This window comes from Ostrinia furnacalis, unplaced genomic scaffold (genome assembly GCF_004193835.3).
Source record: "Ostrinia furnacalis isolate ACB-3 unplaced genomic scaffold, ASM419383v2 OfSCF2340, whole genome shotgun sequence".
Lineage (NCBI taxonomy): Eukaryota > Metazoa > Arthropoda > Insecta > Lepidoptera > Crambidae > Ostrinia > Ostrinia furnacalis.
The window spans coordinates 84,773-106,217 of NW_021132579.1; the positions used below are offsets into that span (position 1 = coordinate 84,773).

Here is a 21,445-nt window from a genome sequence, read left to right on the forward strand (position 1 = left end):
ATGTATTTTATTCATGTAGTACACTCATTATTGTCAGATTCTTTTTTTATTGTATTTACCAGAATAGAGACTTCCTGTTTTTTGCAGGACCCCGTTTAGTTTATCCTGTTTGTTGCAGTGTCCCGCAAAGAACTGATCCGAATAAAATTGAACACACATATGTGTTTGAACTTGAAAAAAAAGTGGCATTGAGTAACAGTGTTAACTTACTTGATGCGGGATCCAACAAAACCGGATAACCTAGAAAGGGCTCCTAGACAGTCTTCATCACCATCATCATCATCATCTCAGCCATAGGACGTCCACTGCTGAACATAGGCCTCCCCCAATGCTTTCCATGCTGCCCGGTTGGTAGCGGCCTGCGTCCAGCGCCTTCCTGCTACCTTTATGATGTCGGTCCACCTTGTGGGTGGACGTCCCACGCTGCGTTTTCCGGTACGCGGCCTCCACTCCAGAACCTTGCTGCCCCATCGGCTGTCAGTTCTGCGTACTATGACCTAGACAGTACCTAACGGGTTTTTTTTCTCCAGGCGCTGGCAAACGCAGCGGACGCTGTGGAAACGGGCGGCAAATCGCCGGTGTCTGCGCTGAATGAGTTGGGGGTCCGAGTGAACTACACTGTCTTACAGCAGGGGGGCCCGGCCCACTGCCCGAGTTTCACAGTCGCTGTTACAGTAAGTACCTCACCCACGCACCAGTCCCAGATTTAGGGGTCCGGGAGAAATACGCCGTTTACAACAGGGAGGCCCGGCTTAGTGTTCCAGTTTCACAGATACGATACTTATGGATAGGGGGTTAGCACAGGTGTGGACTGCAGTGGATGGTTGTGGATTGCTTAGGGCATCAAGTATTCTTAGCACATTCTTGTTAAAGTTGTTAGTGCTAAACGAGCTAGGGGTCCAAGTGAACTACTTAGGGGGGCCATACAGTCACCGTCTCTGAGTCGCTTCACAGCCGCACACACAGGTCAGCGTTGAAAGGGCGGGGGTCCAAGTGAAACTACACCGAGGGGGCCATACCAAATGCCGTCACTGTGAGCCACTTACAGCACAACCTTGTCAGCGCTGAACGAGCGGGGGTCCAAGTGAAACTCCGAGGGGTCCGTGACCACCCGGCCCCCTGACCAAAATAAAGTGTTTTTAAAAATGTTGTCCTTTAGGATTATTGGAGAATAGTCTCAAATAGCCAATTCTTGCAACAAGTCTCTTGGTCAGCACTGAACGAGCTAAAGGAAACGTCATGCGGTAGTTAACGTGTTAAGTGACGTCACAGAACAGAAACAATGACTTTTTTTTAGCATAAATACAAAGTAGTATCACAACATTCTAAAATAACTTCCTAATTTAGTTACCAATTAAAATAATTGAGATATAAAACAAAGACTTGTCAGTGCAAAGAAACGTTTAATATGTTTTGAACGTTATCTAATGGGAATAGAGTTGAATGTCAAGTGGCAACAATTGAAGTGCCTTACAAACTTGCAGATTGTGTTGTTTTTTTTAACGTTAAGGTGCTAACTCACTGTTTGCGAACATTCGCACGACGAACAACGAACCGTTTCGAAAACAAGTAATTGGCGAACTTACTACCGCCCTTTTTGAAAATATTCTAATAGTGAAAGATTTTTTGAAATCGGTCCAGTCTATGCAATACAAACAAACAATGAAATCTTTCCTCTTTATAATATTAGTGTTGAAAAATAGCTTTTGCCCGCGGCTTCACCTGCGTGAAATTTAGTGTCACAGATCAGCATAAATTATAGCCTATATGTTATTCTAGGTCATAAACAATAATACTGTTGTGGTGACTATCCGCCACAATCCAAACTTGTTTCATCAAAATCCGTTAATTAGTTTTTGCGTGAAAGAGTAACAAACATGTTAACATCCAGACATTTAAACATCTAGACATCCATACAAACTTATCACCGGGCAATCTTCAAATGTCACTGTCCACCGTGTCTCCTTAAACATTTATTTATTTATTTAAAAACTTTATTGCACACACAACAATGTTCAGTACAAAAAGGCGAGTTTAATGCCATAAATCATTTTCTACCAGCTGACCTTGGCGAAACAGGGTGATTCAAATACGCACCCTTGAAGCCATTAAACCGAATAAATACATATTTGTTGATTTGATTTACTTTTTTGCGGTGCGATAGTCAGTCCACACCTTTATCTTATCATAAAGATAATTGAATTTTCGAGATAGTGATAGTCGACCACCGCATTTTTTATATTTTTGTATCAGTGTTATTTACGTTTTTGTGGTAGCAGTCTAACGGCGAAGCAGCAAATCGAACGCACAGCGTTGAATAGAGCTCTGTGATTGGTTCGTGTGTCACCCTGTGCGTCCACGCGGACTGTGCGACCTCATAGTAATGTTTGTGTTCAAGTGACTGTTAAAAGTGCGGTGTAATTTATTTTATTTCATTCAAAGCCTTCATGTAGTAGAGTGCAGTATTTAAGATAATTTCTATATTAAAAGTTAATGTAAAACTAATTTCTTAGATAAAAACTAGGAGTTTTCGTGAAGTTTTTTCATAACATGACAGTTTAACTTTCCTCCGGGACGAACTTGACCTTCACTGGTTGGGTTATTGGTGGTCAAGCTGTAGCTCCTGGCTACACAGGAGTTGTGAGAACGGGAGGTGGGAATAGTCCCGTTTTGGAGGGTAGATGAACATAAAGATCAACCAGATCTGGTGTTAAGCTTTAATAATGAAGATGGCATGAAAGTATGCAATCTTATAACGCGTTATTTATTGCCTAATATGTATAAACTAGAATCTTAAACGTAAAAAACTTACAGACGCCAATTTAAAGTAAATAAACAACCTTTTAGGTGTCTTGTGCCCATAGTAGATACATTTTAAGTGCTTAGTGTTATATTTTGTAGTAAAATGTTAATTTAAATTTAATTGTGCTTTACAAAGAAGTGTATTAGAATTACCAGTTAATAGTGTGGTGACAAATCAATTAGTCGAACAGTAATCATCAAAATGATGTTAACAAATAAATTGAACGACAAAAACTTGCTGGACTTAAAATCGATCCCTGAGGTAGACCTGAAGTATAAGAGTCCTATATCGGTGTTGAATGAACTTGGAACGGGTTTTGAGTTCAGTTACGCCTATAAGACCGGCTCTGACCATGAGCCGTGGTTCTGTATGAAAGTTAAGGTAAGTTTAGACGTAATTTTCAAATTTTAATTGTGTCGTTTGCATCTGTAAGATCATCAAGTCATTGAAATTCTACAGTAATCACAACCCTCTATAATTTACTACAGGCAAACTCACATCTGTAGTGTAGCAATAAAAGATGTTATTGGGTCGATGTGAGTATAATTCACCTAGTAGGAAGCCTGCCCACGCTACGTCTTCCAGCCCATGGTCGCCACTCGAGAACTTTTCTGCCCCAACGGCCATCGTCTCTACGAGCTATGTGCCCCGCCCACTGCCGCTTGATTTTAGCAATTCTGCGAGCTATGTCGGTCACTTTGGTTCTCCTGCGGGCAGGCCTCCTACTAAGTGAACCGACGATCTGGTAAATAAAGGTCGCGGGAAGAGCCTGGATGCGGACAGCGCAGGACCGCGCATTGTGGAAAACCTTGGAGGGAGGCCTTTGTCCAGAAGTGGACGTCATTTGGCTGAAACGAACGAGTATAATTGTCTCAATTTACACAGCAACACAAGATATGCATAATTAATGTTAGTGTGAGGGTGTTACTTTTCTTTTCGCAAAAAAGGCACATTCGCTATCCGTCAAATTGACAACACTGCCAACCCACAGAAAGAAATTAGGGGAATTCCCTAGTTATTAGAATTTCTCTCCATTTTGAAAATGGGGGAAATTTTCAAAAGTCCAGTTCGATTGATATTTTCTGGTAAGGATTCAAAGGCACTTGAGCTTAAAGCCCCTTGGTAGCTACGCCACTGAATGAGCCTTACAATTTGGAACCTTTCCAGGTAGCGGACATGACCTTCGAAGGCTGGGGTCACAGCAAACGCGAGGCGCGCGCGTCGGCGGCCCGCGCCTGCCTGTCCNGCTGGCGCGCGCCGGCCGCGTGCTGCCGGCACCGGGCGCCGGCCCGCAGCAGGACTTCACCAGCGACGAGCCCGGGAGGATGCCAGGTGAGAGAGAAGAGGGACAGTTCTATAGGATCCTTCTTACATCATAGCGAGACGAGGCGAAACGTGCGGAGACGAGCTACATAGCGGGCAAGTTCATCATCATCATTTCAGACACAGGTCGTCCACTGCTGAACATAGGCGGGCAGGTTATTTCCACCATAGCGGCAGGACTTTACCAGGGACGAGCCTAGCAAGGCACCAGGTAAGTGAGAGAAGAGGGAGGAAGATAGATCTTGATCTATCTTCCCCCTTCTTCTCCAGCTCTGGCAACACACAGCCTTGGCTACACAGGAGTTGCAGCGCCGGGAAGCTTTACAAGAATATGCGAGCATGCTTTCTAGCTAGCAGGAGCTCCCCAGTTCAAGAATTACCGGGGACGAGCCTAGCTAAGTGCTAGGCTTCAAGCGACTTTGGATCCTGGGACAAACTTGGGTCTTCACTGGTTGATATCTTATTGACAGTCAAGCTGTAGATCCTGGCTTCATAGTAAGAGTGCACGCTACGCGTAGCCTGCTNGGCACCGGGCGCCGGCCCGCAGCAGGACTTCACCAGCGACGAGCCCGGGAGGATGCCAGGTGAGGGGACACTAGGGAACGAGCTTTATAGGATCCTTCTTACATCAAAGAGGAGACGAGGCAAGATGAAGGGACAGTGGAGAAGAGCAGCTTATGCCCACCAAAGCAGCAGGACTTCACCAGCGACGAGCCCGGGAGGATGCCAGGTGAGAGAGAAGAGGGATGAAGGTAGATCCTGGCTACACAGGAGTTGCAGCAGTCTTGGCTACACAGGAGTTGCAGCAGATCTTGGCTATCTAGGAGTTGCAGCAGATCCTAGCTACACAGGAGTTGCAGCAGTCTTGGCTACACAGGAGTTGCAGCGGTGGGAAGGTTCTCAAGAATATGCGAGCATGCCAAAGCTCCCCAGTTGCAAAATTACCAGGGACGAGCCCAGCAGGGCACCAGGTAAGTGAGAGAAGAGGGAGAAAGATAGATCTAGGCTAGACAGGAGTTGCAGCGGTTGAGAGTTGTGTAAGTATATGCGAGCATGCCTTTCAGTTTCTAGCTAGCAGGAGCTCCCCAGTAACAGAATTGCTAGGGATGAGCCTAGCTAGGTGCTAGGTGCAAGAAGAAACTTTAGTGCCTTCAAGCGACTTTGAATCTTGGGACAAACTTGTGCCCTCACGGGTTGGAATGTTATTGACAGTCAAGCAGTAGATCCTGGCTGCAGAAGAGTAGCTAGCAGTGGTAGGAACTACGAAATGAGAACTCCTATAAGTGTCTAATTTCGTTGCGGGTCCAATGACAGATCACTCAGGAGAAGGTCAAGCTGCAGATTCTTGCTACATAGTAAGTTAGCTGCACGCTACGCGTAGCCAGCTTATGGTGGTATGAGTGTAAGTCAAAGCCTCCATTTGCCTCTAGCAAGTTAGAGGGAACTCCTGCAGTGGAGAGCATGCTCCGAAGGCTGGGGTCACAGCAAGCGCTCGGCGCGCGCGTCGGCGGCCCGCGCCTGCTTGTCCGCCCTGCTGGCGCGCGCCGGCCGCGTGCTGCCGGCACCGGGCGCCGGCCCGCAGCAGGACTTCACCAGCGACGAGCCCGGGAGGATGCCAGGTGAGGGAGAGAATGGGGATGAAGGTAGATCCTGGCTACACAGGAGTTGCAGCAGATTCTAGCTACATAGGAATTGCAGCAGTCTTGGCTACACAGGAGTTGCAGCAGATCTTGGCTACACAGGAGTTGCAGCAGATTCTAGCTACATTTACTAGGAATTGCAGCAGATCTTGGCTACACAGGAGTTGCAGGGCTCCAGCTCCAGAGTTACCAGGGACGAGCCTAGCCAGGTGTCAGATGAGGGCATACTAGGGAACTGTGCTTTATTGGATCCTTCTTGCATCAAAGGGGAGCAAGGACGGAGACCAGCGTCATAGTGAGCAGGTTATTTCCACCAAAGAAGCAGGAATTTACTAGCGACGAGCCCGGGAGGATGCCAGGTGAGAGAGAAGAGGGATGATGAGGAAAGACAGGAGTTGCAGCAGATCTTAGCTACACAGGAGTTGCAGGGCTCTTCAGCTTCAGAATTACGAGGGACGATCCTAGCAAGGTACCAGGTGAGACCATGCTAGGGAACAGTGCTTTGTTAGATCCTTCTTGCACCAAAGGGGAACAAGGACGGAGATCAGCGTCATAGCGAAAAGGTTAGATCTACCAAAGAAGCAGGAATTTACTATCGACGAGCCCGGGAGGATGCCAGGTGAGGGGATACTAGGGAACGAGCTTTAGAAGTGTCTTCCACCAGAGAGGAGATGAGGCCAGATGTGCGAAGAGCGGAGACAGCAGCTTAACACGCATTTTATTCCACCAGAGTTTGCAGGACTTTACCAGCGACAAGCTTAGCTAGGCACCAGGTAAGTGAGAGAAGAGGGAGGAGATAGATCAAGATCTATCTTCCTTCTGCTGCAACTTCTGTGTAGCCAAGGCTACACAGGAGTTGCAGCGGTGGATAGCTGTGTAAGAGTATGCGAGCTTGCCTTACTATCTAGCAGGGGATTCCCAGGGCTTCCAGGATTACCAGAGACGAGCCTAGCAAGATGCTAGGTGAGAGAAGAAACTTTAGTGCGTTAGGATGCTATTGGTAGTCATGCAGTAGATTCTGGCTGCAGAAGAGTAGCTAGCGGTGGTAGGAACTCCTATAAGTGTCTAATTTCGTTGCGGGTCCAATGACAGATCACAGACCGGAGAAGAGGGACAGTGCTTTATAGGATCCTTCTTACATCATAGCGAGATGAGGAGAGATGAGCGGGGAGACCAGCGTCATAGCGAGCTGGTTATTTCCACCAAAGAAGCAGGACTTCACCAGCGACGAGCCCGGGAGGATGCCAGGTGAGGGAGAAGAGGGACAGTGCTTTATTGGATCCTTCTTACAGCAAAGTGGAGATGAGGCGGGATATGCGGCAACGAGCGTCATAGCGGGAAGATCATGCAAGCAAGGAGGATCTGGGGTAGCACAGCAGCAGGACTAACCCGACGAACCCGGAAGGCTGCCAGGTGAGGGTAGTATCTATAGGAAGGTATACCATCAAAGCTGAGACGAGGTGACATGAGCGGAGACCAGCGTTAAGCAAAAATGCTTATAAGAAGTGTCTTCTACAATAGCGGAGACGAGGCAAGATCAACGGAGAGTGGAGACAGCAGCTTATTTCCACTAAAGCAGCAGGACTTTACCAGAGACGAGGCTAGCAAGGTACCAGGTGAGGGGGTACTAGGGAAGGAGCTGGGACAAGCTGGTTAAGTTATAGTAGCAGGACTTTACCAAGGATGAGCCTAGCAAGGCACTAGGTAAGTGAGAGAAGAGAGAGGAAGATAGATCTTGATCTATATGTGTAGCCAGGAGTTGCAGAGGTGGAAAGCTGTATAAGAATATGCGAGCTTGCCTTACTAGATAGCAGGGACTCCCCAGGGGGTATAGCAAGCGCTCGGCGCGCGCGTCGGCGGCCCGCGCCTGCTTGTCCGCCCTGCTGGCGCGCGCCGGCCGCGTGCTGCCGGCACCGGGCGCCGGCCCGCAGCAGGACTTCACCAGCGACGAGCCCGGGAGGATGCCAGGTGAGAGAGAAGAGGGATGATGAGGAAAGACAGGAGTTGCAGCAGATCTTGGCTACACAGGAGTTGCAGGGGGGCAAGTTATTCCCACCAAACCAGCAGGATTTTACTAGCAAGGAGCCAAGTAAGTTACCCAACCCTTCTGACCAGCGTGGGAACCATAGGTCAATCCTCCATTGAAGGTCTTCGCTCCTGCAATGGAGACTAAATGACCTGATGTTGATGGATTGTGTAGGTAGGGTAACCCAAAGTGTCTGGTAAGAAGATGAAGCTAGATTTGAAGTGTGTACATGGAAATTTCACCAGAACCCTGGGACAGACTTGGGTCATCACTGGTTGGGATGCAATTGGTGGTCAAGTAGATTCTAGCTACGTTTCTAGGAGTTGCAGTGGTGACTTCTAATTTCGTCGCTTATGGTGTTAGAAGAGTGCCAGCGTGGGGGGTGTAAGCCAAAGCCTCCATTTGCCTCTAGCAAGTTAGAGGGAACTCCTGCAGTGGAGAGCATGCTCCGAAGGCTGGGGTCACAGCAAGCGCTCGGCGCGCGCGTCGGCGGCCCGCGCCTGCTTGTCCGCCCTGCTGGCGCGCGCCGGCCGCGTGCTGCCGGCACCGGGCGCCGGCCCGCAGCAGGACTTCACCAGCGACGAGCCCGGGAGGATGCCAGGTGAGAGAGAAGAGGGACAGTTCTTTAGAAGTGTCTTCCACCAGAGAGGAGATGAGGCGAGACAGCAGCTTAGCAGGCATTTTATTCCACCAGGGTCGCAAGACTTTACTAGCGACAAGCTTAGCTAGGCACCAGATAAGTGAGAGAAGAGAGAGGAGATAGATGAAGATCTATCTTCCTCCCTCTTCTCCAACTCAGGCAACTCCTTAGTAGCCTTAGCTACACAGGAGTTGCAGCGGTGGAAAACTGTGTAAGTATATGCGAGCATGCCTTTCAGTTTCTTGCTAGCAGGACCACCTCAGTTGCAGAACTACCAGCGAAGAGTCTAATAAGGTGCTAGTCAGCTAGAACACTAGGAAATCCCAGTGCTTCCAAGCGACTTTGAACCCTAGGACAAGCTTGTGTCTTTACTGGTTGTGCTATTGGCAGTCAAGCAGTAGATTCTGGCTGCAGAAGAGTAGCTAGCAGTGGTGGGAACTCCTATAAGTGTCTAATTTCGTTGCTGGTCTAATGACAGATCACTTAGGAGAAGGTCAATCTGTAGATCCTTGCTACATAGTAAGTTAGTTGTACGCTACGCATAGCCAGCTTTTGGTGGTATCAGTCACTATGAGTGTAAGCCAAAGCCTCCATTTGCCTCTAGCAAGTTAGAGGGAACTCCTGCAGTGGAGAGCATGCTCCGAAGGCTGGGGTCACAGCAAGCGCTCGGCGCGCGCGTCGGCGGCCCGCGCCTGCTTGTCACTTAGGAGAAGGTCAAGCTGTAGTTCCTGGCTTCATAGTAAGTTAATTGCACGCTACGCATAGCCAGCTTTTGGTGGTATGAGTGTAAGCCAAAGCCTCCATTTGCCTCTAGCAAGTTAGAGGGAACTCCTGCAGTGGAGAGCATGCTCCGAAGGCTGGGGTCACAGCAAGCGCTCGGCGCGCGCGTCGGCGGCCCGCGCCTGCTTGTCCGCCCTGCTGGCGCGCGCCGGCCGCGTGCTGCCGGCACCGGGCGCCGGCCCGCAGCAGGACTTCACCAGCGACGAGCCCGGGAGGATGCCAGGTGAGAGATAGAAGAGGGATGATGAGGAAAGACAGGAGTTGCAGCAGATCTTAGCTATACAGGAGTCGCAGCAGATCTTGGCTACCCAGCAGTTGCAGCAGATCCTAGCTACACAGGAGTTGCAGTAGTCTTGGCTACACAGGAGTTGCAGCGGTGGGAAAGTTCTCAAGAATATGCGAGCATGCCAAAGCTCCCCAGTTGCAAAATTACCAGGGACGAGCCCAGCAGGGCACCAGGTAAGTGAGAGAAGAGGGAGAAAGATAGATCTAGGCTAGACAGGAGTTGCAGCGGTTGAGAGTTGTGTAAGTATATGCGAGCTTGCCTTTCAGTTTCTAGCTAGGGACTGCCCAGTTCTAGAATTAGAAGCCTAGCTAGGTGCTAGGTGCAAAAAGAAACTTTAGTGCCTTCAAGCGACTTTGAATCTTGGGACAAACTTGTGCCCTCACGGGTTGGAATGTTATTGACAGTCAAGCAGTAGATCCTGGCTGCAGAAGAGTAGCTAGCAGTGGTAGGAACTACGAAATGAGAACTCCTATAAGTGTCTAATTTCGTTGCGGGTCCAATGACAGATCACTTAGGAGAAGGTCAAGCTGTAGATCCCTGCTTCATTGTAAGTTAATTGCACGCTACGCATAGCCAGCTTTTGGTGGTATGAGTGTAAGCCAAAGCCTCCATTTGCGTCTAGCAAGTTAGAGGGAACTCCTGCAGCGGAGAGCATGCTCCGAAGGCTGGGGTCACAGCAAGCGCTCGGCGCGCGCGTCGGCGGCCCGCGCCTGCTTGTCCGCCCTGCTGGCGCGCGCCGGCCGCGTGCTCCCGGCACCGGGCGCCGGCCCGCAGCAGGACTTCACCAGCGACGAGCCCGGGAGGATGCCAGGTGAGAGAGAAGAGGGACAGTTCTATAGGATCCTTCTTACATCATAGCGAGACGAGGCGAAACGTGCGGAGACGAGCTACATAGCGGGCAAGTTCATCATCATCATTTCAGACACAGGTCGTCCACTGCTGAACATAGGCGGGCAGATTATTTCCACCAAAGCAGCAGGACTTCACCAGCGACGAGCCCGGGAGGATGCCAGGTCTCTCACCTGAGGGAGAGGACCACCCAAGAGGGATGAAGGTAGATCCTGGCTACACAGGAGTTGCAGCAGTCTTGGCTACACAGGAGTTGCAGCAGTCTTGGCTACACAGGAGTGCAACAGATCCTAGCTACACAGGAGTTGCAGCAGATCCTAGCTACACAGGAGTTGCAGCAGATCTTGGCTACACAGGAGTTGCAGGGTTCCAGCTCCAGAGTTACCAGGGACGAGCCTAGCCAGGTGTCAGATGAGGGCATACTAGGGAACAGTGCTTTGTTAGATCCTTCTTGCATCAAAGGGGAGCAAAGACGGAGACCAGCGTCATAGCGAGCAGGTTATTCCACCAAAGAAGCAGGAATTTACTAGCGACGAGCCCGGGAGGATGCCAGGTGAGAGAGAAGAGGGATGATGAGGAAAGACAGGAGTTGCAGCAGATCTTAGCTACACAGGAGTTGCAGGGCTCTTCAGCTTCAGAATTACGAGGGACGATCCTAGCAAGGTACCAGGTGAGACCATGCTAGGGAACAGTGCTTTGTTAGATCCTTCTTGCATCAAAGGGGAGCAAGGACGGAGACCAGCATCATAGCGAGCAGGTTATTTCCACCAAAGAAGCAGGACTTCACCAGCGACGAGCCCGGGAGGATGCCAGGTGAGTGCATATTATTAGAACCTTCTAGCAAAGTGGAGACGAGTAGGGTATGCAAAACCGAAAGTTTATCAAAAACCGATTTTTTTTTCGGTTTCCAAGAAAAAAAACCGGTTTTCGGTTTTTAATCGGTTATTATCGTACTATTTTTTTTTCAATCAACTAGTAGTTACATACAGCGATTTGTTACGTCCTAACCGTTTTGTGTTAGATTACATTATTTAAGAGAGGGTTATAACAGTTTTGATAAATTTAGCTTATTCATTAGGCATTATAGGCACATAATGAATAATTACTTGACTTACTTATGGTCCTATGTCCCCTAGNGAGAGAAGAGGGATGAAGGTAGATCCTGGCTACACAGGAGTTGCAGCAGTCTTGGCTACACAGGAGTCGCAGCAAATCTTGGCTACACAGGTGTTGCAGCAGATCCTAGTTACACAGGAGTTGCAGCAGATTCTAGCTACATAGGAATTGCAGCAGTCTTGGCTACACAGGAGTTGCAGCGATGGAAAGATTTACAAGAATATGCGAGCATGCTTTCTAGCTAGCAGGAGCACCCAGTTACAGAACTACCAGCGAAGAGTGCCAGCTCAGAGGACACTAAGAAATCATAGTGTTCAAAACCCCCAGGGTTCAAAATTGCTTGGGCTAAAAAACCACTCAACAAACTTGGGCCTTATGTTAAAGACGGTCAAGCTTCTGGATACCCAGTATATTGAGTGGATTATGGGGTTGCATGAAGTTGCATTCCCTGTCAAAAGCGGACGGCATAATCCAAGCATGAAGAGTCTAGGCCAAATCCTCCATTTGCCTCTAGTTACTTAGAAAGAATCGTGCTCCTGCAGTGGAGACTAAGTTACCTTCGAAGGCTGGGGCACAGCAATGGAATAGGTAGTATAAGATTACCAGCGTCGGGAGTGTAGGCCAAGTCCTCCATTTGCCTCTAGTACCTTAGAGGGTCGTGCTGCGGCCCGNAGCAGATCCTAGCTACACAGGAGTTGCAGCAGATCCTAGCTACACAGGAGTTGCAGCAGATCCTAGCTATACAGGAGTTGCAGCAGTCTTGGCTACACAGGAGTTGCAGCAGTCTTGGCTACACAGCAGTTGCAGCAGATCCTAGCTACACAGGAGTTGCAGTAGTCTTGGCTACACAGAAGTTGCAGTGGTGGAAAGCAGTGTAGAAATATGCGAGCATGCTTTCTAGCTAGCAGGAGCACCCCAGTTGCAGAACTACCAGCGAAGAGTGCCAGCTCAGAGAACACCAGGAAATCTAGGTGCTTTCAAGCGACTTTGAACCCTGGGACAAACTTGTGCCCTCACGGGTTATTGACAGTCAAGCTGTAGATCCTAGCTACACAGGAGTTGCAGCGGTGGGAATTCCTATAAGTGTCTAATTTCGTTGTGTATCCAATGACAGCTGCTATTCCTGGGGCAAACTTGACTCACTGGTTGACTGAAGGTCAAGCTGTAGATCCTTGCTACATAGTAAGAGTGCACGCTACGCGCAGCCTGCTCATTGATAAAGTGCTAGCGTGAGGAGTGGAAGCCAAATCCTCCATTNAGAGAATACAGAAACAACAAAATTAGTGAACATTCTTCATTCTTGCAACAAGTCTCTTGGTTAGCACTAAACGAGCTAAAGGCAACGTCATGCGGTAGTTAACGTGTTAAGTGACGTCACAGAACAAAAACAATGAGTTTTAGCACAAATACAAAGTAGTATCACAACATTCTAAAATAACTTCCTAATTTAGTTTCCAATTAAAATAATTAAGATATAAAACAAAGACTTGTCAGTACAAATAAACGTTTAATATGTTTTGAACGTTATCTATCTAATGGGAATAGAGTTGAATGTCAAGTGGTAACAATTTAAGTGCCTTACAAACTTGCAGTGTGTGTTGTTTTTTTGAACGTTAAGGTGCTAACTCACTGTGTGCGAACATTCGCAAACTTGATTAACAACAAACTGTTTAAAAAACGAGTAATTTTATTTTACAAAAGTAGCTTTTGCCCGCGACTTCGCCCGTGTAAAATTTAGCTTATCAGAGAAAGACTCAATAATTATTCTAATGTTTGTCTCGCAGCGCTAGTAAAAGATTATGAGACATGTAAAGGCTCCATAAAAGCAAAAGTCGATTTGTAAGTACTAATTTATTCAAACATTTGTCACACTGGAACTGGATGCGGTCTGCGGTTTGCGGTCAGGTCAAATGAACGCAGTCCGTACCGGTTTGCGTTCTTTGCTCGCATGCCAGATCGTAACAATACCTCCGCAAAACGCATTCCGTGTGGCAAATCGTTTAGTACACACAAATAAATGTTTTTTTGACTAGTTGTTCCCACGACTTCGTACGCGTGAAAATAGTATCTTTTTTTACTGCTCCACCCCTATTGGCTGTAGGGACAAAAGTGATGTTATTAGCCTAAAACCTTCCTCGATAATTCAACACAAATATATTTTTTCAAATCGGACCAGTAGTTCCTGAGATTAGCGTGTTCAAATCAAATATATTAAATTATTTGATTTGATTCAACCAAACAAACAAACTCTTCAGCTTTATGATATTAGTATAGATTTCATTTACTTTTCTGCGGTGCGATAGTCAGTCCACACCTTTATCTTATCATAAAGATAATTGAATTTTGAGATAGCGATAGTCGACCACCGCATTTTTTTATATTTTTGTATCAGTATTATTTACGTTATTGTGGTAGCAGTCTAACGGCGAAGCAGCAAATTGAACGCACAGCGTTGAATAAAGCTCTGTGATTGGTCCTAGTGTCACCCTGTGCGTCCACGCGTACTGTGAGACCTCATAGTAATGTTTGTGTTCAAGTGACTGTTAAAAGTGCGGTGAAATTTATATTATTTTATTCAAAGCCTTCATGTAGTAGAGTGCATTATTTAAGATAACTTCTATATTAAAAGTTAATGTAAAACTAATTTCTCGGATAAAAACTGGGGTTTTACATGAAGTTTTTACATGACATGACAGTTTGACTTTCCCCCGGGACGAACTTGACCTTCACTGGTTGGGTTATTGGCGGTCAAGCTGTAGATCCTGGCTACACAGGAGTTGTAGCGGTTGTAACGGGAGGTGGGAATAGTCCCGTTTCGGAGGGTAGATGAACATAAAGATCAACCAGATCTGGTGTTATGCTTTAATAAAGAAGTTGGCATGAAAGTATGCAAGCTTATAACGCGTTATTTATTGCCTAATATGTATAAACTAGAATCCAATTTAAAGTAAATAAACAACCTTTTAGGTGTTTTGTGACCATAGTAGGTAGATTTTAGGTGCTTAGTGTTATATTGTGTGGTAGATTTTAACAGTTACAGCTTTCTAAAGAAGTGTCTTAGAATTATTATTTAATGGTGACAACTCAATTCGAACAGTAATCATCAAAATGATGTTAACAAATAAATTGACCGACAAAAACTTGCTGGACTTAAAATCGATCCCTGAGGTAGACCTGAAGTATAAGAGTCCTATATCGGTGTTGAATGAACTTGGAACGGGTTTTGAGTTCAGTTACGCCTATAAGACCGGGTCTGATCATGAGCCGTGGTTCTGTATGAAAGTCAAGGTAAGTTTAGGTTTAGACGTAATTTTCAAATTTTAATTGTATCATTTGCAACTGTAAGATCATTAGGCTATTTAATCAGGGTGGAAACGATAAGTGATCTCACTGGATTATTTCTAAACCGATAACTCGAACCGACCGACCGACCGAACCGGAAGATATCAAAAAACTAGTTACTGATCCTAAAAGAGCTTGATGAGATCTATCAAACGGTATCAATAATGAGTTACAGAATAAACTGGATCTATCCGAAAATTCGAAGTTTCCAGCTTCCATACATTTGGTACAGCCACATAACATTAAAAACTACACAAGAATTACATTGACTTTTCGGATAGTTCCAGTTTATTCTGTAACCTATTTCTTCGATCATTGGTACCGTTTGAAAAAGTTGGAAGAGCTCGTCGAAAGGGTTAGGTTTTATCAAGTTTATTGACATTAGCTTACTTACTTCTGATACAGCATTAATTTTGGAACCCTTCTCTTCACAATAAAACGCACATCAATGAATAATGTAAAACGCATTCTCGCTACCGTCGAATTGACAACACTGCCAATCCACAGAAAGAATTTATGGAAATTCCCTAGGTAAGAAGGTATTGTTGAATTTCGCTCTATTTTGAATCAATCGTCAATCGAACTGGACTTTTGAAAATCCCCATTGGTTTTCAAAAGTCCAGTTCGATTGAGATTTTCTGATAAGGATTCGAGGGCACTTATGCTTAAGGGTTCCAGAGCACTGCCCTGCCTAGCCCCTTGGTGGCTACGCCACTGAATGAGCCTTACAATTTGGAACCTTTCCAGGTAGCGGACATGACCTTCGAAGGCTGGGGTCACAGCAAACGCGAGGCGCGCGCGTCGGCGGCCCGCGCCTGCTTGTCCGCCCTGCTGGCGCGCGCCGGCCGCGTGCTGCCGGCACCGGGCGCCGGCCCGCAGCAGGACTTCACCAGCGACGAGCCCGGGAGGATGCCAGGTGAGAGAGAGAAGTGGGACAGTGCTTTATTGGATCCTTCTTACAGCAAAGTGGAGATGAGGCGAGATATGCGGCAACGAGCGTCATAGCGGGAAGATTATGCAAGCAAGGAGGATCTGGGGTAGCACAGCAGCAGGACTTTACTAGCGACGAGCCCGGGAGGATGCCAGGTGAGGGGAGTGTCTATAAGAAGGTATACCATCAAAGCTGAGACGAGGCGACATGAGAGGACAAAAGGCTACATCTACCAAAGAAGCAGGACTTCACCAGTCGACGAGATGCCAGTGCTTTATAAGAAGTGTCTTCTACTATAGCGGAGACAACAGCTTATTCCCACCAAAGCAGCAGGACTTTCCAAGAGACGAGCCTATTAAGGAGCCAGCTGAGGAGACTCTTTATTAGAACCGTCTGCCAGCAAGCGGAGACGAGCGAAAAGGAAGCCTGTACAAGGTGCCAGCTCAGAGAATAATCATGCTTTTAATAAATTTTGAACCCTAAGACAATCTTGTGTCTTCACTGGTTAGGATGCTATTGACAGTCAAGCAGTAGATCCTAGATCCACAGGAGTTGCAATGGCGAGAATGTAAGATGGAGTGGTATAAGCGTGCCAGCGTGAGGAGTGGAAGCCAAATCCTCCATTAGCCTCTAGTAAGTTAGAGGGAACTCCTGCAGCGGAGAGCATGCTCCGAAGGCTGGGGTCACAGCAAGCGCTCGGCGCGCGCGTCGGCGGCCCGCGCCTGCTTGTCCGCCCTGCTGGCGCGCGCCGGCCGCGTGCTGCCGGCACCGGGCGCCGGCCCGCAGCAGGACTTCACCAGCGACGAGCCCGGGAGGATGCCAGGTGAGGGAGAAGAGGGACAGTGCTTTAGAAGTGTCTTCCACCAGAGAGGAGATGAGGCGAGATGAGCGGAGAGCGGAGACAGTAGCTTAACGGGGCAGGTTATAACTACCAAAGAAGCAGGACTTCACCATCGACGAACGAGCCTGGGAGGATGCCAGGTGAGAGAGAAGAGGGATGATGAGGAAAGACAGGAGTTGCAGCAGATCTTGGCTACACAGGAGTTGCAGGGGGGCAAGTTATTCCCATCAAACCAGCAGGATTTTACTAGCAAGGAGCCAAGTAAGTTACCCAACCCTTCTGACCAGCGTGGGAACCATAGGTCAATCCTCCATTGAAGGTCTTCGCTCCTGCAATGGAGACTAAATGACCTGATGTTGATGGATTGTGTAGGTAGGGTAACCCAAAGTGTCTGGTAAGAAGATGAAGCTAGATTTGAAGTGTGTACATGGAAATTTCACCAGAACCCTGGGACAGACTTGGGTCATCACTGGTTGGGATGCAATTAGTGGTCAAGCTGTAGATTCTAGCTACGTTTCTAGGAGTTGCAGTGGTGACTTCTAATTTCGTCGCTTATGGTGTTAGAAGAGTGCCAGCGTGGGGGCTGTAAGCCAAAGCCTCCATTTGCCTCTAGCAAGTTAGAGGGAACTCCTGCAGTGGAGAGCATGCTCCGAAGGCTGGGGTCACAGCAAGCGCTCGGCGCGCGCGTCGGCGGCCCGCGCCTGCTTGTCCGCCCTGCTGGCGCGCGCCGGCCGCGTGCTGCCGGCACCGGGCGCCGGCCCGCAGCAGGACTTCACCAGCGACGAGCCCGGGAGGATGCCAGGTGAGAGAGAGAAGGACAGTTCTATAGGATCCTTCTTACATCAAAGAGGAGACGAGGCAAGATGAGCGAAGACCAGCGTCATAGCGAGCAGGTTATTCTACCAAAGAAGCAGGACTTCACCAGCGACGAGCCCGGGAGGATGCCAGGTGAGAGAGAGAAGTGGGACAGTGCTTTATTGGATCCTTCTTCCAGCAAAGTGGAGATGAGGCGAGATATGCGGCAACGAGCGCCATAGCGGGAAGATTATGCAAGCAAGGAGGATCTGGGGTAGCACAGCAGCAGGACTAACCCGACGAACCCGGAAGGCTGCAAGGTGAGGGTAGTATCTATAGGAAGGTATACCATCAAAGCTGAGACGAGGTGACATGAGCGGAGACCAGCGTTAAGCAAAAATGCTTATAAGAAGTGTCTTCTACAATAGCGGAGACGAGGCAAGATCAACGGAGAGTGGAGACAGCAGCTTATTTCCACTAAAGCAGCAGGACTTTACCAGAGACGAGGCTAGCAAGGTACCAGGTGAGGGGGTACTAGGGAAGGAGCTGGGACAAGCTGGTTAGGTTATAGTAGCAGGACTTTACCAAGGATGAGCCTAGCAAGGCACTAGGTAAGTGAGAGAAGAGAGAGGAAGATAGATCTTGATCTATATGTGTAGCCAGGAGTTGCAGAGGTGGAAAGCTGTATAAGAATATGCGAGCTTGCCTTACTAGATAGCAGGGACTCCCCAGGGGGTATAGCAAGCGCTCGGCGCGCGCGTCGGCGGCCCGCGCCTGCTTGTCCGCCCTGCTGGCGCGCGCCGGCCGCGTGCTGCCGGCACCGGGCGCCGGCCCGCAGCAGGACTTCACCAGCGACGAGCCCGGGAGGATGCCAGGTGAGAGAGAAGAGGGATGATGAGGAAAGACAGGAGTTGCAGCAGATCTTGGCTACACAGGAGTTGCAGGGGGGCAAGTTATTCCCACCAAACCAGCAGGATTTTACTAGCAAGGAGCCAAGTAAGTTACCCAACCCTTCTGACCAGCGTGGGAACCATAGGTCAATCCTCCATTGAAGGTCTTCGCTCCTGCAATGGAGACTAAATGACCTGATGTTGATGGATTGTGTAGGTAGGGTAACCCAAAGTGTCTGGTAAGAAGATGAAGCTAGATTTGAAGTGTGTACATGGAAATTTCACCAGAACCCTGGGACAGACTTGGGTCATCACTGGTTGGGATGCAATTGGTGGTCAAGTAGATTCTAGCTACGTTTCTAGGAGTTGCAGTGGTGACTTCTAATTTCGTCGCTTATGGTGTTAGAAGAGTGCCAGCGTGGGGGGTGTAAGCCAAAGCCTCCATTTGCCTCTAGCAAGTTAGAGGGAACTCCTGCAGTGGAGAGCATGCTCCGAAGGCTGGGGTCACAGCAAGCGCTCGGCGCGCGCGTCGGCGGCCCGCGCCTGCTTGTCCGCCCTGCTGGCGCGCGCCGGCCGCGTGCTGCCGGCACCGGGCGCCGGCCCGCAGCAGGACTTCACCAGCGACGAGCCCGGGAGGATGCCAGGTGAGAGAGAAGAGGGACAGTTCTTTAGAAGTGTCTTCCACCAGAGAGGAGATGAGGCGAGACAGCAGCTTAGCAGGCATTTTATTCCACCAGGGTCGCAAGACTTTACTAGCGACAAGCTTAGCTAGGCACCAGGTAAGTGAGAGAAGAGAGAGGAGATAGATGAAGATCTATCTTCCTCCCTCTTCTCCAACTCAGGCAACTCCTTAGTAGCCTTAGCTACACAGGAGTTGCAGCGGTGGAAAACTGTGTAAGTATATGCGAGCATGCCTTTCAGTTTCTTGCTAGCAGGACCACCTCAGTTGCAGAACTACCAGCGAAGAGTCTAATAAGGTGCTAGTCAGCTAGAACACTAGGAAATCCCAGTGCTTCCAAGCGACTTTGAACCCTAGGACAAGCTTGTGTCTTTACTGGTTGTGCTATTGGCAGTCAAGCAGTAGATTCTGGCTNTCTTGGCTGCAGAGGAGTAGCTAGCAGTGGAAGGAACTCCTATAAGTGTCTAATTTCGTTGCGGGTCCAATGACAGATCACTTAGGAGAAGGTCAAGCTGTAGATCCTTGCTACATAGTAAGAGTGCACGCTACGCGTAGCCTGCTCATTGATAAAGTGCTAGCGTGAGGAGTGGAAGCCAAATCCTCCATTTGCCTCTAGCAAGTTAGAGGGAACTCCTGCAGTGGAGAGCATGCTCCGAAGGCTGGGGTCACAGCAAGCGCTCGGCGCGCGCGTCGGCGGCCCGCGCCTGCTTGTCCGCCCTGCTGGCGCGCGCCGGCCGCGTGCTCCCGGCACCGGGCGCCGGCCCGCAGCAGGACTTCACCAGCGACGAGCCCGGGAGGATGCCAGGTGAGAGAGAAGAGGGATGATGAGGAAAGACGGGAGTTGCTACACAGGAATTGCAGGGACTCCAGCTGTGAGTATACAAGGGAACTTTAATGCTTTCTTAGAACTGTCTTTCAACGTAGCGAGGACGAAGCGAGAAGAACGGAGAGTGGAGAAGAGCAGCTTTTGCCCATCAAAGAAGCAGGACTTCACTAGCGACGAGTCCGGGAGGATGCCAGGTGAGGGAGACTAGGAGACAAGCGATTTTCAGCCTTGCGACAAGCTGGTTGGGTTGCTATTGGCGGTCAAACTAGATCTTAGCCACACAGGAGATGCAGAAGGTGCTAGGTATACTAGAAGATAAGCGATTTTGAGCCCTGGGACAACATGGGTGGGATACACAGGAGTTGCAGGGCTCTTCAGCTTCAGAATTACGAGGGACGATCCTAGCAAGGTACCAGGTGAGACCATACTAGGGAACAGTGCTGTATAAGATCCTTTATGCATCAAAGGGGAGCAAGGATGGAGACCAGCGTCATAGCGAGCAGGTTATTCCACCAAAGAAGCAGGAATTTACTAGCAATGAGCCCGGGAGGATGCCAGGTGAGAGAGAAGAGGGATGATGAGGAAAGACAGGAGTTGCAGCAGATCCTAGCTATACAGGAGTTGTAGCAGATCTTAGCTACACAGGAGTTGCAGCAGATCCTAGCTACACAGGATTGGCAGCAGATCCTCGCTACACAGGAGTTGCAGCAGATCCTGGCTACATAGGAGTTGCAGCAGTCTTGGCTACACAGCAGTTGCAGCAGATCCTAGCTACACAGGAGTTGCAGCAGATCCTAGCTATACAGGAGTTGCAGCAGTCTTGGCTACACAGGAGTTGCAGCAGTCTTGGCTACACAGGATCCTAGCTACACAGGAGTTGCAGCAGATCCTAGCTACACAGGAGTTGCAGTAGTCTTGGCTACACAGGAGTTGCAGGGCTCCAGCTCCAGATACCAGGGACGAGCCTAGCCAGGTGTCAGATGAGGGCATACTAAGGAACTGTGCTTTATTGGATCCTTCTTGCATCAAAGGGGAGCAAGGACGGAGACCAGCGTCATAGCGAGCTGGTTATTCCACCAAAGAAGTAGGACTTCACCAGCGACGAGCCCGGGAGGATGCCAGGTGAGGGACAAGAGGAACAGTGCTTTATAGGATCCTTCTTACATCATAGCGAGACGAGGCGTAACGTGCGGAGACGAGCTACATAGCGGGCTAGTTCATCATCATCATTTCAGACACAGGTCGTCCACTGCTGAACATAGGCGGGCAGGTTATTTCCACCAAAGCAGCAGGACTTTACCAGCGACGAGCCCGGGAGGATGCCAGGTGAGAGAGAAGAGGGATGAAGGTAGATCCTGGCTACACAGGAGTTGCAGCAGTCTTGGCTACACAGGAGTCGCAGCAGATCCTAGCTACACAGGAGTTGCAGCAGTCTTGGCTACACAAGAGTTGCAGCGGTGGGAAGGTTCTCAAGAATATGCGAGCATGCCAAAGCTCCCCAGTTGCAAAATTACCAGGGACGAGCCCAGCAGGGTACCAGGTAAGTGAGAGAAGAGGGATGAAGATAGATCTTACACAGGAGTTGCAGCAGATCTTGGCTACACAGGAGTTGCAGCGGTGGAAAACTGTGTATGCTTTGCCGAGCATGCCTTTCAGTTTCTAGTTAGCAGGGACTCCC

The 21,445-nt window shown here is 48.9% G+C and overlaps 1 protein-coding gene across 1 annotated transcript in view; it reads left to right on the forward strand.

Annotated features, from left to right (window-relative positions):
• Window positions 1-21,445, forward strand: part of LOC114355092 (double-stranded RNA-specific editase Adar-like) — a 52,389-nt gene that overhangs the window by 8,306 nt on the left and 22,638 nt on the right. The window contains exons 6-7 of the mRNA XM_028307753.1: window positions 531-674; window positions 15,553-15,721. Of these exons, the coding sequence (XP_028163554.1) occupies window positions 531-674; window positions 15,553-15,721 (313 nt within the window). The remainder of the gene's footprint in view (window positions 1-530; window positions 675-15,552; window positions 15,722-21,445) is intronic.